Genomic DNA, 19,738 nt, shown 5'->3' with positions numbered 1-19,738 from the left:
CTCCATATTACACTCGCACTCATGTGTTTCTCCCCCAGCAATGCTATCTCACCAGTGTGCTTTTCCCCCACACAGCACCACGTTCCTTTCCTGCGCCCAAGTCCTTCTCTTCCGACCGATGTTCTAGGTTTCCCCCGTTGCCCATGTCGTGTAGGTCATTCCCCCATCTCCCCTGGTGCTTCTTTCTCTCTGTGGTGCCTTCCATTCTCTCTAACCCTCTAGAGGGTTCCCCCCGTCCATGCCCTTCCAGTTACTTATATATCAAAAAAATAAATAGAAAATAGATACTGCATACTTTTTTTAGGTGTGCATGTGTAGTGCCCTCCTTTTTGTGCTTCCTCGTTACCCCTGCTGCACGGTATAAAGGATGCTACACAGCACTGCTAAAAACCATTTGCAAAGCTAATAGTTCTCAAAGGCAAGACCCTTTTGGATTTGCCAAAGCTTGTTAAGTTACATATTTTGGGGATTGCTCCATTCTCTAATGCTTACAATTGTATATCCTTAATCCAGAAGCAGTTACAGTTGCCTTTGTCAATCTTTATGCACACGTTGTCTCCAAACATAAACCCCTATAAAGTTTAAGATGGTATACAATACTTCACAGAGCCATCCTGGCTCAAGATTGGTTGGTTTACCTGTCAGTTTCTGTTACTTTGTTCCTATTTATTGCTGTCCTACCTTTCTGTATTCAACCCGTCCATTGGAGCTTTTTGGTTTTGCTGTTGGTAGATTTTTTAATTTTCCAGTACCAAAGTCAGCATTGCAAACAAAGTCACAAACTACAGCAGAAATAATGAAGTTATACCGTCGATCTTGACAGACCATGAGGACTACTTTAAACAAGCATTGACAATGCCAATCTGACTGGCATGTAAATGAAATGAAGCGATACCAGTTTGAAGTGCCAGTGCTTGTTATTAATAGAGATTGCATTTTAGCACATTAATGAGACTGCATACGTTTTGCAAACTGACTGCGATCTGGTTGAAGAGACCACATTAAAAACAGATTTCTAGAAAAATTATTGTTAGGAATATTTAATCCACAAAGCCCATATTGGCCACTCATCCTCCAGCTGATGAGTCACACCATAACTGATGCATAATCTAAACTCACTTTCTCTCATATCTCTCCTTCTTTCTCACTGTCTTTTTTTTCTGTCTCCCCCCTTGTCTCTACTTGTGGTCACCATTTCACTGCCAGTCTTTGTTCGGTTTCAGTTCCAAACCTTTACTGCCCTTTTCCCATTTGATTTTAAATCGGTATAGCAGCAACATTGTCTTCCTCCATCACTAAACAGTCTGTCCCCTCCTTCGCTGAACGTTCTGGAAATTCCAAACAAATTATTCAATGTTCCTGAGACTTATCTACACCAGCGGCGGCTGGCGCTGGTAAGCGCAGCATGGTGGGGATGGGGTGGGTGGGAGTCAACAGGTGACAGAATAGGTAAAAATAAATCAATGAAATTATTCTGGCGTTTGTTGACTCCCCCGCCCCACTGTGCTTACCTGCACCAGCCGCAACTGATCTACACTGAAAAAGTACACTTGCATAGCCAGGCAGTTCTTGGGTGACTTACCAAACACTTTTGGTAGGAAGTACGTATGTAATATTTCTATAGCACAAACCCAGCCCATAGGCAGCCGAGATCTGTACAGGGTCAAAGACCGGCATAGAGTCAGTTAGGGAGAGGGCGCTGGTTCATGGATTGTTAATATATTGTGATATAGTGTTCTTTAGAGTAGTGCATCTTCATCTCTTTCCTAAAATGCGGCAGCTTTGTGGGGCAGTCCTCCTGGATACCTGGACGTTGTTCCAGATCATGGGTGCATAGTGGAGATGGCCTGCTGCTATTTTTAGGTCTCGCTAGACGAAAGCAAAAGCGAAGCTTTTGCTGTCTATGCGAGACAACTTATGTAATCACTTTTGGGGGAATGTGGACAGCAGACTGTCACGAGCTTCTCCTGCCGGAGATTGTACCTCGTGAGCGCGCACGTATTCCCATGCGCAAAGAAAGCCTCACTCACGCATGCGCACATACACACACTGCATACACACACGCACCCCCCCCTTAAACAGACACACGCGCACACAGACAGACAGACGCATGCACAGACACACTCAAACAGACACACACGCGTACACCCCACCCCCTCTCACCCCTCCTCTCCCTCAACACACTCACCGGTTCTGGCGGTGCTCGGCGGCAGTTCTGCCTCTCGGGCGGCGGTAGCGCTTTGCGGGGCTCTCTCACCACATGAGAGCCCAGCCTTCCCCATGCGCCCGGCCGCTCTTCACCCGGTCCCCCATCTCGGGACCGGGACTGAATCCGGAGCCTTCGTGGCTCTCTCCGCGATGGGGCGGGACTTCCGGTTGGGGCCGCGATGGGATTGGCCGGCTGCCCAACCGCTTCCGGGTCGTCGCAGGCAGCGCGGCGGCCCGGCGGGGACTTTAACAAACTCCTGGGCTGCGGTGGTGAATTAAAGGCACACGAGGGGTGGGCTCCCTCCCTAATTTAAATATGCCGCGAGCGGGCGAAACCTGGAGTGCGGAGGGTATGTGAGGAGCAATTTAGGGGAGGAGGGAGGTGGATGGTTAGTTGTCACAATGGTTAGATAGTTTGGATGGCTAGATGGCAGGGTTTTTATTAAGTGATTTGCGCCCATCTCATGAGAGCAGCCTTTTCCACACACAGAGATAGCTCGTGTGTTTGCACAGGAGCAGTCTCGCCCGAGTGCATCTAGGTGGATACAAAAGACAGAGGAGGCGTTCAGCGGCAGCGCACAGCCCATGGCAAACATGTGTGAGGCCACCACTCTGCCTCTAGGTTTGGTTAAAAATGGCATTGATTTGTTGGTGATTATCAGACTGTGTGAGTTTACAGGGCTCCAGTAGGCAGTGATAATCCACTTGTATCTTACTGCGCATTCCTGTGAGCTGTCGCCACCGCCTCCCCAGCTGCCATTCCAACCCACCAACACCCCTTAAACATCATTCTTTCCTACTTCCTGACACGGGTTTCGACGCCTCAAGTGCGCACTCTCTTCCGGTCCACTTATCTTGCAGTCTTAGTACAGAAGAGGTTCATGGCACTTGTCACACGCCATGTCCAAACTGCACCCATCACAGCATGTTCTGATGCCCCCCCCACCACCACCCCCTAGTAAAGTTTTGTATTATTTTATGAACTGCACTTGGAACTTACATTTTCTTTTATCCCCGTGACAAAAAAACTTTTATAACTTTTAAGTTCACCATGTCAAGCAGTGACGTTTCCATCACGAAGGACGTGTCTCAGGAACACCTTCTTATCACGTAGAGCATGTCTTGTTTGGTGATTGATGGCTGCCCCTCAGCTTGACATTGGCAGAAGGTTTTTTTCCCTCTACGAGTAGTATTGTATTTGTTTAAAATTTGCACGTGGGTGTGGATCAGGTGTGTTATTTTTATAATTAGTACCTTTAATGCACAACTTTGAGGTTAAAGTATTCAGTATAATATGGGTGATGGTGTACACATGCAGCTAAAGAAAACTACAGTGTACACACCTCAGCTGCTTACCTATGAATTACACAAGGACACCACAACGCAAGAACCATTCCTCAGCCGTATTTATGGAGGCACTAATTTCTCAAATTGGTTTGTCCTCCCAGGACAGACTCACTCCTCTTCTTCTCTTTTTTTTTTTTTTTAAAGCACACATTTGCAATTAAATAGGTCTCACATTTGCAAGAGTTTAAGCTATCAGCATTGTAAATGACATGGTCTTTTATATCTGTAAAAACAACACAAAAATAAAAGGCATTGTCATTTACAATGCCAATAGCTCAAACTCTAATAAATGCGAGACCTATTGCATTGAAAATGCTTGTTTATTTTATTTTTTGCATTTCTTGGGCTACAGTTAGGAAGCTTGTTATCTATATAGTGCAGCAAAATGAGGTACAATATGCAGAGAGTCGGGGCAAACCCTAAATGAATTACAGAGCGACAGATGAACCCCAAATGCTCTTTTTTGTGGTAGTGTACTAAAATCTTGGGAATCAGGTAAGTATTTTTCGAGTTAAGAATTTTTACAGTTTCGAAAAATGGACACTGCAGTGTCTGGATCTGCAATGTTATACTGCGGAGCTGGAGGAAAAACATATATTGCATTCGAGCACTTAGCAGCGACCTAGGTCTTGGCTAACAATCGTACTAAAAGAAGCCAATCCGTCTGGCATCGGCCTCCAGCCTCTTACCTGTGCTAATGCTTTTTTTGTAATGTTTTAGTAAATCTGTATTACAAACAGAGCAAGGCTTTCTGTTTATCTATCCTTTAAACCCACTAAGGCAGATCGATAAAGATGGTTGTGCAGATAGATGGATAGTGTTGCATAGATTGTTGCACAGATAACGTAACTGTGTATTTCTAAAGGGCACGTTCACCCATGGGCATCTTGGCGCTGAATAACAGATGTTTATTGTTACCCAACTCAATGGTACTCATTTTATCGACCTCAGAAGGATGAAAGGCTGAGTGGACCCACCGGGATTTGAACCTGTCACCATGAGGTCCAACACAGGCCCCTTACAGTGAACGCATTAGTTCACTAAGCCATCAGACCCGGACGCGGTTGCATAGATAGATACTTAGAGAGTGTTGCATACAGAGAAGGTTGCACACACAGAGAAAGTTGCATAGATAGAGAGGGTTGCCTAGCTAGCTAGCCAGAAAGTTGCAAAGAGAACCGCATAAGACAGATCGATCGATAGATAGACAGATAGAGGTAGGACATTTAATTGGAGAAATAGATAGAATTGCATTGATAGATACACATTCCGATATACCGATAAAAGTTGTGAAGATACAGATGGATATATTTGCAAAGATAGATAAACCGTTACATAGGTTGATAGACAGGTAGACTGGTGGATTAAGGTAGAAAAATAGACAAACAAAACTAAGTTTATATAAGTCGATAGATAGGGTGGCATTCATTGAGAAGATAGATATAGTTGTGAAGACATAGAGTTGTAAAGAAAGAATAGATTGCTAAACTAGATCAAAAGATACATAATATGATAGGGTTGTGAAGATATAGACGGGTGGAAGAACAGGTGTCTACATAGGCGGTAGATAGACACGTAGATCTACAGGTTAGAATAGATAGGTTTGTATAGGTAGATGGGGTTGCATTCATAGAGGAGGTAAATAGATATAGTTGTGAAGAGAGATATGCAAAGAGAGAAGGAGTAGCAAGAATAGATTGATAGATACGTATATTGATAGACTGTTTCAAAGAGGTAGGTTGGTAGATGAACAGGTAGATAGACAATTAGATAGACAGGTTGATCGACAAAACGGTAGATAGATAACCAGACAAACAGAAAGACAGGTAGACAGAAAGACCAATAGATAGGGTTATAAAGATCAATAGATAGGACACAAAATTGGAATAAATGGCCCAGCTTCAATTAGGAATATAATTTAAATGACTCTATAAGCATGACATACAAGCGCACTGAAAGCAAATTAGAAAGCCTTACATGCACGACATACAAACTAAATTGGTTTACAAATATATTCGCAACCCTCAAATAAAATACATACCAGAATTACCTAGCAGAATGCTGTTATAAATGAACATCATTGCATGCATACTAGAAAGAGCATAACTTCATATAGAAAGGTTTTGAATTTACACACACTGGTATGCTGTAAAATAGCAGCAGTCAGATAAACAAAGGCCACTCCGAACAAATTTACAACAAGTAAGTATATTATACATGTAATTTTAGTAAAATCCAAGGGTCTTGGCTAACCTCCAATCTCAAAATTAAAGCACAACAGACCTCCACGCTGTTCATTACACAGGATTCACAAAGGAACTATCACATCTTACACAGCTGAGAAAAGATTTTCTCCATAAATCTCAAACATCATTTCAGTGCACCCACCCCACTGCATCATTGTCCAGAAATGATGTTAATTTTTGCCTTTTCCAGAAGCCCTCACCATTATCGTGTAATATCAAACTAATACAGGCCCTTGCGTCCAGCAGTCACTCTGAATGTGAAACACTAAATTCACCCCTGTGGCAATACCCTTGCTCATTTGATTATAACAAGGAAAACCATAAACGAAGACAGAACATTCGGGAGTATTTTATCTGGGAACCTGGGAATACAGCATTCATAATACAGAGAATTCAACTCTTCCTCTCAGTGTGCTCTGATACCAGAAGCCTCACTTCCAAATAGTGTGATGGGCTAAGACAGACTTTTGCCTTACTTTTCGGCCACACATTATTTCTTTCTTACTGCATTTTTAATTAAACCATTGTCTGAACTCAGTGATGCGTGCTAACTTAACACATTGTGTGCCAAATTTCTTTCCCCTAAAATATAGAAAGAGTTTGTAAGTCAGTTCAAATGTTGTGTTCTTTTTATGCAGGTGTTGTGCTTACACTTGAAAAGATTTCATTGGACTGCCTACCTGAGAAATAAAGTTGACACATACGTAGAGTTTCCTCTCCGGGACTTGGACCTGAAATGCTTCTTATTAGAGGTTTGTTTTATTGTTTGCGTTTCCATTTATCAGTTGTCAATTTTCCTGTCTCTCATTTTTTAAGTGCATGTTCTTTCTCAATTCAAAATTCGGTTGGAGACACTGCCCAAGCTCCTTTTACGCCCTTCAGGCTCTCCAAGCAGTTCAGATTTATACCTGTGCAATTAATCTAGCATTGAAGTTCTGTTTACGAGAATAAGGCTCTTGCAACTACTACTGCCACCCATAGAGGAATCATAGTCGTAAATAAGTCAATTAATGTCCATTCCTTGCCGTCTTACAACAATCAAACACCCAATTGTTGTTAGTTGTCCTTGTGCATCTTTTTTTAAAAGGGCCATGAAAGATACAGTTATTTAAATCTAAAGTATGCTTATTTGGAGCGTGACCGGAGTATGACTTTGGTCGTCTATCGGAAAAGGCAGTTGCAGCAGGTTTTGGCATTGCAGAAGGTCATGGTCGTGCCTTCCTATGTTTATACGATATTGAACCAGAATACTGCTCAGAGCCCTGAGCTTCTGTGACTCCGCGCCCCAGAAAAGCACTGCTGCACCATCTAAACCTCATCGAGTCAGCCACGCTTCGCTACTGGCTGTTTCCAGGAGCTGGGAGGCAGGTGAAGCTCATGTGCTGACCCAATGGGAGGCAAAACCATCGTAGTAGGACAACAGCAGTAGAGCAGAGTTCATAGCTGTAGTGGTTGTGAATCAGGTCGGCAGAGGAAGCTCGGTGAGGCATATTATTGAGTGCTAGGAGAAGGCAGCTATTAGTATGGCATGGAGTTGACCTGCTAGGATCTTCTATGATTTTAAATGTGCAGCTCTCAAGATAAAAAGGGCTGTACTGTGATCACCTCAACTCGTGTTTTAGATTGGAATTCATTAATTCTTCACCATTATTTTATACATTTTTAATGTGTACAGGATGTTGGAATGTTTGGAGGAATGAAAGGACAGCAGTAGACAGTAGTGCATGTTAGTAATATGGTGTGGAGGAATTAGTCTGCCAGTAGAAAAAGTTTAATGATGCTTGTTACCCCATAACCATGTAACAATGAACCACCAAACTAAGCACCGATACTGGTAAGCGGTGAGGCCAAGGTACATATGGCTCGCACAGAAACGATGGAATGATAACAACGTGCTTAATGGACAGGGTATGCTATTGCATTCAATGCTTCCAATAGAATATTTACAGCTGTATCGCTAGAGGATGAGAACCTTGATTCTAATATACCAAGTGACGAACGCTGAGGTGATCCATTGAACCTGGACTTGGTGACTATCTATACTGGGGAAAAATACATTCTAAATTAGGGGTAATAATACTGAACTTTTAAAAACATTTTGGGCTTTGTCCATCAAGTTCAGTCTAGTGATGTCCTTCATCGAATTCCAACAATTGGGTGGAGCAAACTTTCTTTCTAAACCCGACCTTGCTTAGCTCACTTTATGCTGTCAGCCAGGAGCACCCATCATTCACTGAAATCTGTGTCTTAAGGGGTTTACTAATAACATGTTTATGTCAGGTTTTATATCACTGTGATTACATTTTTTTGTATTACTTTCGATTTATAGGGTGATACCTCAAACTACATTTTGCCAGTGATAGGTATTTGTTATGATGTTTCCATGGATGCTAATGTTCTTTATTCTACAGCAGCTTATTTGTTAAGAGATCTTTTCTTTTGCTTCCTATAGTAGTAAAACAGTGGTTCCTCAGTATTGGATCTTTTGTAAATTAACATGCTTGAATCATCCACGTCGTCAAGCTGGGAGTCCCACAGTACATATAGTGAGCAGTGTAAACATATGCCTAGATAGAGTTAACATAGTCATAAGTCACCTATCCACCTCTTTATAAAACCCCCAAACGGAACCAATCAAAGCACAGAACAGCACAGCATTCCCTTCTCCTCAATCAGACTAGCAAATTCAGATTACCATCACATGTCGTGTGTGAAGAAAGTGCTTGTCAGCACTCCTTGCTCAGCCAGGTAAGTTACCATTTCATTTCTTTAAAGGACTATGGATTTATTAATAACTACAAAGCGCATTATGTCTGAAGCAAACAAGAACAAGCATTTACAATGCAAAGGTTTCGCCTTTGTAAAAGTTAGAGCTATTGGCATTGTAAATGACAAATTTTTTATTTATGTGTTGGTTTTGAAAACAGATAAATAAATGGCATTGTCATTTACAATGCCAATAGCTTAATCTCTCGCAAATGCGAGACCTATTGCATTTGCACACACACAGAGAGCCACCCACACACACACAGAGCCACCCACACACACACAGAGCCACCCACACACACAGCCACCCACACACACAGCCACCCACACACACAGCCACCTACAAAAAAAGCTAGCTACACAGACAGAGCCCCAACACACACAGAGCCCCAACACACACAGAGCCCCAACACACACAGAGCCCCAACACACACAGAGCCCCAACACACACAGTACAGAAAATAAGTTGAGGACTGTGCACCAACGCTCTATAATGAGTACACATTTACAGGCAGCTGCACACTGTAAAGAATGCATGCTTATTTTGTACATATATATTCAACCTAGCTCTTTCTCATATTGTAAGCACTCTGCTATGTGACCTATACTGAGCAGACCTATGTCACCAAAATACACTGTAAGCACCCACCTATGTAGCCTATGATAAGCAGTTCAACGACCATACCCTACACATGAAGCTTTATACCAAAACACACTGCATGCCCAGGCCCGTCACCCACGATACACAGTGCAAAATGAGCTCCACCAGTTGGAAAACCAAAACCTAGCTGCCAACCACAATACTTTTCTGAGCACGCTGACATCTCTGTCATACTGAGCACTCAGCTTACAGCCACGGGGCATTACGCACATCAACCTAGAGTACAAAACAGAACGCAATCACATACAGTAAACTGCTCGCTATCTGTCGCAAACTGACCAAATCCAATTGTCATACATGATACACGCAAATCCAGGTGTGACTTACAGCAAACTACAGCCGGCTCTTGCTAACTTTTCTACGCGGTGCACAACCAGTTGTTACTATTTTTGCACAGGAACCTGCTATGCACTGTACAATGCAAGCAGTTGTTACTTTACTTTATGTACATCCATGTGTCACCCATATCATAGTATGCACAGCTGGATGACAACCACTGTGCAGACAGATGTCACTAATGGTGCACAATCAGCTGTCACTCCTAGTACACTGCACAGCCAGCTGTCACCTGTAAAATGTACGACTAGGAGTTGCCTACAGTAACTGTTCCCAACCAGCTTCCAACAGTGCACAATCAACCGTCATAAGCAGCACACTTACCCACCGTCCACAGTACAGCTGTCACCTATAGTCCAATTACACAGCCAGCTGTCACCCACCATACACAGTCATCACTACAGTACACTGGGCCAGGCAAGTGCTGTGAACTGCAATCCACCGCACATCCAGGAGACATGGACAGCGGGAGGGGGGGTGGCGGGAACGGGCACACGGACAGCGGGAGGGGGCGGGAACGGGCACACGGACAGCGGGAGGGGGGCGGGGAAGTATGCTTTCAGCAGCATGGACAACTTGAGTGTATGAGGGAGGGAAGCAGCAGCATGAACAACTGGAGGGTGTGAGGGAGGAAAGCAGCAACATAGACAACTGAAGGGAGAGAAGCAGCAGCAAGGAAAACTCGAGGGACAGAAGCAGCATGGACAACAGGAGGGTGGGAGGAAAGCAGCAGCATGGACAACAGGCGGGTTGGAGGGAGGGAAGCAGCAGTATAGACAACAGGAGGGTGGAGGGATATAAGCAGCAGTATGGACAACTGGAATGTGGGAGGGAAGCAGCAGCATAGACAACGGTAGGGTGGGGGGATTTAAGCAGCAGCATGGACTACAGTAGGGTGTAAGGGAGGGAAGCATCAGCATGGACAATGGAAGGGTGGGAGGGACGCTAAGCAGTATCATGGACAACGGGAGGGTGGGAGGAGGGAAGCTGCAGCATGGACAACAGGATGGTGGGAGGGGGAAGCTGCAACATGGACAACGGAAGGGTGGGAGGTGGGAAGCTGCAGCATGGACAACAGGATGGTGGGAGGGGGAAGCTGCAGCATGGACAACGGGAGGGTGGGAGGGAGGGAAAGAAGGAATGAGGGAAGCAGCAGCATGGACCACGGGAGGGTGGGAGGGAGCAAGGGAGGGAAGCAGTACAGACAACAGGAGGGAGCAACACTGACAATGAGCAGCACAACGACGGAAAGAAAAACATCAACATGATGAAAAGAAGAAAGAAAAAAGAAACAAGACAGAAAGATGAAATTAGAAGAGAAAAATAGTACCAGACCAGTGGAAGGATACTAATCAAGACAAAGCAATCAGTACTTGGTCCATGAGCCACACAAAAAAAGTGAAGCCAGCTCGCGCTGGCCAAATGCAAGACAGCAAGAGTGACAAGCCCACAAATTGTAAGCAGTAGGCAGGCTCCTACACTATCTCGTGCATGCAATAGAGCATGCGCTGTTTTATGTGATTCTCCCCTGTCGCATAATTCTTGAGGCCTTGGTCATATCGTACCTAATTTCGAAGGACTGGTTATATTTCTCATTAATTTCCAGACTGACATTCTAAAATGCGTATAATGTGTTTTTCACAATGCCATCTAGACTTTTTAAGGCTGTCGCCTACGGAGCCTGAAAACAAACTCCATAAATGACCGCATAAGTGAAGTGGTTACCTGTGTCTCGGTTACTTCTAGCCAAATTAGGGAGTTTTCAGAAACTGACCAATATCGCGCGCCATATAATAGCTGCGCTTTGGTATTTAGGCGGCTGCCGAAGAAATTCCCTTCCTTTGCACACACGCCGGCTTCCCAAAAAGGCCCAGAAACTACAATGTTTTGCATCCAATACGGAGGCGGCGCCGACACATAAGATAATGTCGCATACGGGGCCAGAAATCCCATTAATGGCGCTGCATAAGATCCACGAGTAAGGCAGAGTTGCACGGATCCATCAAATAACTAATACTGACCGGAATCCAGCCACAAACAAACATCCGATGTCTCAAAACATTCGCACATGCTGGCGTAAATTCACAGAAACCTCCATGGCTATATCCAGAGAGATAACCCGAACTCTGAAAATAATAGGAGGACAAAGCGCACGCAGAAAACACGGGCATTAACACATGGCTTCCCTTGGCAGGCCGTGGCATAAATAGCAAACAAGCACAAGTTCAGCAAGGGTAAAATTATACCACACGATAAAAGAAAAATATTACATCCATGCAGCTATTACTTTGCTGCTTGTTTTGGTTTGATCCAGATAGGCGCGCATAATTCTGCCACCTAGTGTCAGGTTTAGAAAGTACAACTTGTTATTCCCAGAATGTATTTTTGACTATTCCTGGAGGCGTGGAAGTGTGACACAGCAAGGTGTGAGTGACTCAAATGCGCAATGCATTCTTCAGAGCTAGTCAACCATCGGATTCCTTTGATGCCACCGTTTAACGAACGTATCACACAGTTATCTACTTGACATGAAAGCGGGAGAATTGAACATACAACAGAACAAGGATCTTCCACGGAGGAGAGCAGAGCACACGGACAGCGGGAGGGGGGGGGGGGCGGGAAGACGAACAGCAGGAGGGGGAAAAAAAATAAGCTTACCTGCTAGCAACTCGAAATCGCGCAGCCCACCCCTGCAAGGCACACGTTGGTAATGAAACCAACATGCCGATACGAAAAAAAAAATAAAGCACCGCCCACCGCCGCATGACGTAGGAAAAGGGGTGGGATGAGTAAAAATCGCGGGAACGCCCACGAATCTGCTCCATCAATGACGGACAGATGTCTGTTCCAATGGCTAGCCTCGATTTATGGAGCTAGCCAATGGAACAGAGGGCGGATTTCCAAGCCACATACTCTAAACAAAAGATTTCGCCTTGCGCGAAAGGCTGCTTGCGCAGCTTTTCGCCAGGTCGAAACCTAAAAACTTTTTTTCGGCCGTGTAGTAAATGTGGGAAAAATAAACTTCCCACTGAAGACCTACATAAAGACTGCAAATATTGTCTTTATCCAGCCAACAAAGCCAAGTAATGCAAGATATGTAGAACATTTTTTTCAAAAATGCGAATGGACAGAGAAGCAAGAGTTTTACTTTGGCTGCTAAAGTCAAAATATGACAATGCCCTATCTGGTGAAAAAGGGGAACCTCCTCAAAAGCTCTTAAACTGTGAGCATTCTCATTCTGGCCATTCTTTAATGAATAAATAAAGTGATGAGCCTTTGAGGAAATCTTTATCTTCACCAGCGACTAAGTCTCAAAGATTGTCTCTGTCAAAATAAATGGCGGCGAAGGTTGTGCCAACGACAGTCTATGAAAAAATCATCATCAACAGTGACATGGTCTCCATGGACGAGAATCTAGTCGACGATGGAATCGACAACCACAGAAAGTCATCACCGAAGATATCGTTGACGACTGTACAGACGATATAAAAGTCCACAACGGTGACACTGCCCATGCCGTTGGCAGCTACATCTTCAAGGGCTACAGCGCCGACGGCTATGTCATCAACGACACTGTCAACAACAAAAAACTGCAAATAGGCTACAATCAATCATGACTTACTTTACACTGCTAGATCAATCACACCTTTACCACAACAACACCGTTAACAAAGACAATAAAGGGAATCATTTGAAAAACATAACGGAACAACGTAAATACACATTCACAACAAGAGGACATAAGATGGAAGTAAACATTCTGTCTAAAAATTAATCAAATAAAAGGACCAGGGAACAAAACAATAAATGGTCAAGCAATCCTACAACCAGAGACACATTTATAATCAAAGCAAGAAAGCACTAAGAACTTGGGGAACTAATCACCGGAGTGCTACCCCACACACACACACCCATCTGCACACACAAATGCCCATACACGTGCACCACATATGCCTAGTCACAAACAACTTTAAACAAATGTTTGGGCACAACTCACAGGGCCCATAACAAGGAATTTTAAGCAAATGTTTAGGCACCACTCACATGACTCATCACAAGCAACTTTAAGTAAATGTTTAGGTGCAACTCACATGCCCCATCACAGGTACCTATCAGCAAAATGTGGACAAAATACACATTCCCCAGCATAATACAATGTTTGGGTGCAACCTAAATGCCCTATCACAGTGCAATACCAGGTGGTACTGTCACACCATATACTGCAGAAGATGCATGCACCACACAGGAGAGTACTCCCTACTGCACACAGCAGCCAATTAAGCATGGTATAGAGCAAATTCAGCATTGCCTTAAATACACTAAAAACACATACACTAACAGCAAATTGAGACTAAAAGCCCCAACACATACTGATACCAATAATATATGCATGCAGCAAATTTAGATAAGCATAGAAAATACTCTTAGGCAGTAAATTACGCATGGCACAGATAAAAACACGGGGACAGACATATACTGGCATCTAGAAAATCAACATGGCATTACAACAAATTCCAAGATAAGATCCAAAGTCCCAGTGAGCGATCTCACCCGAAATTCCTGTCAAGTCCCAGGTACCTGGAGACCGTTCAGTTTTTTAAAAACATTTTTACGCAACGTACAATGTACAGAAAACTGATTGCAATACATACATAGCATGAGTTAAAAAAAAAAAGGTCAATCATCTGGAACATGCACTTCATTACAGTCAGACTAATCACCGAGATGACATGCTGCTCACCTTAACTTTACTCTCTGACGAGGTGCGGTATCGCTGAAAATGTTCTGAAAAGTCTTTGACGCAGTTCTTCTGGGAGTGTTCTCACGTTTCGCAAAGCGGCTCTAAAATCCCACAAACCGCAACTCTGATGACTAAATGTTAGTGTAGCCTGCATTTCAGCCCTAAGCGCCGTAACTACTTCCTGGAGTTGTTGACAGACTTCCTGTGTTGCCGCCACATGAACTAAACCGAACCAGTGCAGATGAAGTTGTATGCCAACAGCTTTATTTACAATGGTGACTTAAGAGTCACAATGAAGTTCAATTTTATTTAGTGTCCGTAGAGTTAGGATGAGCGAGGGTGGTGGGATATACCCTTTGCCTACTGCTGTGAGGGTAAGACATCTTTGCTTATTTCTTCGAGTAAGGTTGAAAGATACCCATTTCATTTTAATGATATTTAGTATCCTGTGCTTGCCAGGGTGATTGAGGGTTGCTCATACCCTTTGCCTACTGCTGTAGTTAACATGGTTGAGTGTAATTGCTATTTATTTAAGTTAATGTAGGTCCTGTGCTTTTGGGATGAGCACAGGTTGAGACATACCCTCTGTCTTCTGCCTGACTGTTTGAGTGAGGGTTGAAAGAGACCCATTTTCCTGTAATTATATAGTGTCCTGTGTAAGAATGAACGAGGGTTGGAAGATACCCTTAGTCTACTGTTATGCATGAGTGTGGTTGGAAGAGATCCTTTTATGATTCGCTATCTGGTTCATAGAAACCTTTTTATCAGTTGCTACCGTGATACACAATATGCCCTTTGTTTTGGGGATGATTGTGGGGTGAAAGAGACCCTATCCGTTTAGTCCTGTGTTTCGGGGTCGAGTGTGGTTTGAGAGGCACCCTTTACTTTCCCTACTATGTTACAAGATGCCCTGGGTTGGGAAGTGTGTGTTGGCATATACCCATTGTTAACTTTTGGGACTAGGGTTGAAAGTTACCCATTATGTATGTTTATTATTTCTAACGGGGGACATTTGCTATATCCTGTAACCTGCAACCAAGACTTATCTTCTAAAATAAAGTTCATCATAAAACCTACATGACCTGCCTACAAATGATTATTTATTTATTTATTGCAACAATACCACACACTGCAATCCATTAAGTCAGACACGGAGAGGGCAAAATCTATTGGTGCCTTACAGCAAAGACACTTGCAGTCCTTTTGAGGAAAGGGCATTGACTCCCACAGAGGAGCTTATTAACCACATAGATACCAACAGTATTATACATCACAACCTCAGTACAAGCAACCTTACCAGCAACAAAAAATAGAGAAACACAAATGACAGCTTATCATAGACAAGCCACTTGTAAAAGGCAGTAAACCAGGGAATAGGAAATGAGAGATCCAGAAGATACTGACACACTTTTGGACATTACAGAACACAAGAGTTGCGTCTGTAGACAGCCTAATCTCTTGCCATTACAACAACTGGGCATGCTTCACATCCAACTGCTGCGTGTTAGGTCTGATAAATTGTGGTCACATATTAGAATTTGTAAAAAAACAAGTCTTCCAAGGATGCCACCACTCAGAATAAAACCTCAACATCTGCATCTGTTGCAGAAGGAAATAGACATCCCGCTAAGGAAGGGAGTGATAGTACTGGTTCCCAAAGCGCAAAAGAACTTGGAATTTTACTCCTATTTCTTCCTCATACGGAAAAACGCAGGAGAAAGGAGACCAATATTGGGCCTTCGAAACCTCAACATTTAAAGAAACAAGGTGTTGTATGGTAACATTGCAAGAAGTTCTATAATTTCTAAGACCTGGAGATTTCATGACCTCTCTGGATCTACAGTATGTATACTCTCATATTCCTGTTTACCCTACACATTAAAAAATTATAAGATTCAAAGTAGCCAATCCTCATTATCAATTCATAGTCCTCCCTTTCAGTCTGAAATCTGATTCCAGAATCTTTACCAAATGCTTGGGACCAGTGGCCACCCATCTCAGGAAAATAGGTCATCAAATATTCCCTTATCATGGTGACTGGTTAATCAAGGCAAGAAATTCTCCACCAACTGTGGAGGCTATAGCAGTCACTGTGGACTATCAAAAAAACTTGGCTCTGCGTTAACTGAGGAGAAATCTTTGGCGAGTTGCAGGCTTTGTCAGTTTCTCTCTATTTTTCAAATTAGTCCTTCAGACTAAGGCTTCCTTTCTGCCAACGCTGGTTACTCCTCTTTACGTGGGTCAGTGGAGCACATTATACCCACCACCTAATCCCACTTAAGAGAATAGACTGCACCCAAGGCTTAAATTGTCCCAGTGCTTTCCGGTGCTTAGCACCGGCACTTATTTATCAGGGCCGGGTCTATACCAGATTCCCACTGCCAACTCACATCAACAGCGTGAGTCAAAAAAATGAATAAAATCGAGTGTTCATAAGATCCACACTCTCATTCTGTCTCCCTGTGAAGAGCTGATCCACTTTTAAATCCATGCCTTCATTTGTGTTGCAGTGGGTGGGGGGCCTCTGATTGGGCTGGATTTAGTCAGATAGGATGTTTGGAGCTGTAAGGTAGCCAGCGGGCAGCTTACAGATTTGCAGCCATCACGATGCCTTGCTGGCCAAGCCCGTTTCAATTTGCATTGTACGTGTTTTATTCCTATAGCCATTAGACATTGTTAAATGTATTCCGTGTGCGTGCTCTCTCCTCTCTCTCCCGCTATTAAACTCAGGTACAGGGTGGCTCATTAACTATAATTTTGTAGACCAGGCCCAGTAATATGTACCGAGTACACTGCGCTGTGGTAGCGATGTCCATTCACGGATGATTATCTGTTGATCTCTATGCCCTGGTGGGGTTCTTGTAGGTTTGTTGGTTCTGGGTGCACGGATGCATATATGTTTCATTGTCGTTCTGCATTGGTGCCCGTTTGACTGTTTGGACGCACATCAGTCTATGTGTAAATTAGGGCATTTTTATTGCTGGTCTGTGTTCATGCATTAAAACATGCTTCAAACCATCTTGCTTCTCTTCCAGGTCCTGAGAGGGCCTGGTTATGTAATGCCCGAGTCCCTATGATCGGAACATCATCTTCCCCCCCCTTCCCCAAAAAAGTCAAGCACCCTTCTCCTTCAACTGCCGTTCCACGCCCAACTCAGAGTGGTGTAAAGAAAAATAACGGCCATCCCTACAGACTGGGACGAGGAGCCTCAAACTATGCTATATGTTCGGGCATCAGTTCAGCCGAAGACCAATGAATATTTGTAAGTTACAAATATGCATTGGTCTCCGGCTGAACTGAGGCCCGACTGGGGCGTTGGGGGTGGACGCTGGGGTTGTACAACCCTCCTGCGCCAGTCCCTGCAGAGGCAGCCATTATGCCCCCGTCCAACTCCTGCTCCTCACCCAGGGTTATTATCCTCTTACACATTATTCCGTCCTCACGCACCCCTTCTATGTTTCACACAGAGCATTCCCTTAATTTCTGGCTGCCCGCATCCCTGCATTGACTAAGTTATTCGCATCGAGGGCACAGATTATAGGGTGCCTGTGCATGGCGCGCTAGCAAAGCAGATGTGAAGCGACGACAGCACAGTCTACACAATAAGAAGTAGCCAGAATAGCAGGGAGCAACCATTACAGGGGCCAGAGCTTTGAGCTTTGCTGAGTAACAGCAGTGCACACAGACATCGCTTTAAGAGAGGATCTGTACATTACAGGCAGCAGCAGAGCATGACGGGCAAAAAACAACATAAGAAAGTAAAGTCACATACAGCATGCATGCATAAATAAATGCACTAAGACCACTGCGTGTACACAGGACATACATGAAAAGAAGCATAGACTCCATGGACTCACAAACAAAATGGAGCCGTGTCTGCACACCTAGACGGCAAAGCAGCTGTAAATGCCACTTGCACCAATTCAACACACATGCAGGCACAAATCGGCAGCACATGCAGGCACGCATACATTCTGCACCCGTAGAAATACCGCATACAAGCGCACATACATACACAAAAAGCACCACCGACATTAGGGTGTTGTGGTTGGGGGAGAAAAAAACTGTGGTTGAAACAATTTATTTCTCGCATTTTTGAGAGGAAGGGGTAAACTGCTAGAGACTAGAGAGAAATCAAGAGACCGACACAGAGAGTGAAAGCGGGTGCAAAGAAGAGAAAGACAGACCTAAAGAAATAGGGATGTAGATGGAGATAAAACGACAGAAAGAGATACAGGCCTAGAAAGAGAGAAAACAGATACTTGGAGATAAAGTCAATGGAAAGCAAAGAGAAAAGAGACAAAGAACACACCTTTAAACCAAAATGTCATGCCTGGTGTGTAATGGAACTAAACTGGATGTAATTGATAACATAAGAGTGAGAATAGATTGATAAATAAAGCAAGAGAGATGAAGCAAAATTGAACGAAAGATGAAGAGCCAGAATGAGAGAGAGGAGAGAGTGAGAGAGAGAGTGTGTGTGGGAGAGAGAAGCAATGGATTGTTAGCGAGAACGAGAGAGAGGGGGTGAAACAGAGAGAGATGGAGCTAAGCAGAGCCAGAATGAGAGAGTGTGGCAGAAAGAGAGAGGGGCATGACAATTTGTTGAGGTAGAGAGAGAAAAAGAGGGACATAGGAAGTAAGAAAGATATAGGCATGATCATACGTACAGTTATCTCTACTATAATCAGACACTGGAACAGACCATTGAATGTTGGAATGTAAAATCTTGTCCTACTTTGGGGGTAACTTAAAATATAGTCTGCTACAGGAATTTTTAAATATGAGAGAATGTTAATTTGCTTTGGCAAGACATGCATTGTAGACTGCACTTAGCCCACATGAAATGACACGTGGGAGGCCTGCTTTGGCAGTGAATTGGATCTGGAATTTGAGTTTGAGTTGCATGGTCAATATTTATGTGTCACTTTCATACTTATTTAGACTGTGTTTGTGTTTTATACTGTTTCTGCCAATATGTAACCTTGAGCCACAGTTTTGGTTAATTTTGATTGCGGTGGCTCAGTTTATTTGGTGATTCACAATTCCAATCATGGGTAAAACATGGCTTGTTGAACATAGATGAGATGTACTTGCAAATTGTTGGATTGCGTATTGCATTTCAGGTTTTCAATTTGAACAATCTTTTGACTTCTTACCAACGAAATAAGAGTGTCTTCCTGGTCGAGGACCACATTGCTTTTTCTCTTATCTGTCTTATATCAAGACCCTGCTGGACTATGGGGTGAAACAAAGCTTGAATAAGCAGCTATCTATATTATATGACATCTCTTTATTAATGCAATAAATGCACTTTCACAATTGCTTTATTAACCTTCCTGCTTTCTCAAATTTGCTTAAAAATGCACCATTTGTCCACTCTTTTTTCAAAATGTTCTGCAGTGCGGGGTGAACTGCTATCAAAACCTTACT

The 19,738-nt window shown here is 43.5% G+C and overlaps 1 protein-coding gene across 1 annotated transcript in view; it reads left to right on the top strand.

Moving 5' to 3' along the window:
- Positions 1-19,738, top strand: part of USP3 (ubiquitin specific peptidase 3) — a 266,304-nt gene that overhangs the window by 208,427 nt on the left and 38,139 nt on the right. The window contains exon 13 of the mRNA XM_078685262.1: positions 6,440-6,553. Within this exon, the coding sequence (XP_078541388.1) occupies positions 6,440-6,553 (114 nt within the window). The remainder of the gene's footprint in view (positions 1-6,439; positions 6,554-19,738) is intronic.

This window comes from Lissotriton helveticus, chromosome 3_2 (genome assembly GCF_964261635.1).
Source record: "Lissotriton helveticus chromosome 3_2, aLisHel1.1, whole genome shotgun sequence".
NCBI classification, from domain to species: domain Eukaryota; kingdom Metazoa; phylum Chordata; class Amphibia; order Caudata; family Salamandridae; genus Lissotriton; species Lissotriton helveticus.
This window is presented reverse-complemented; position numbering and strand designations above follow the sequence as displayed.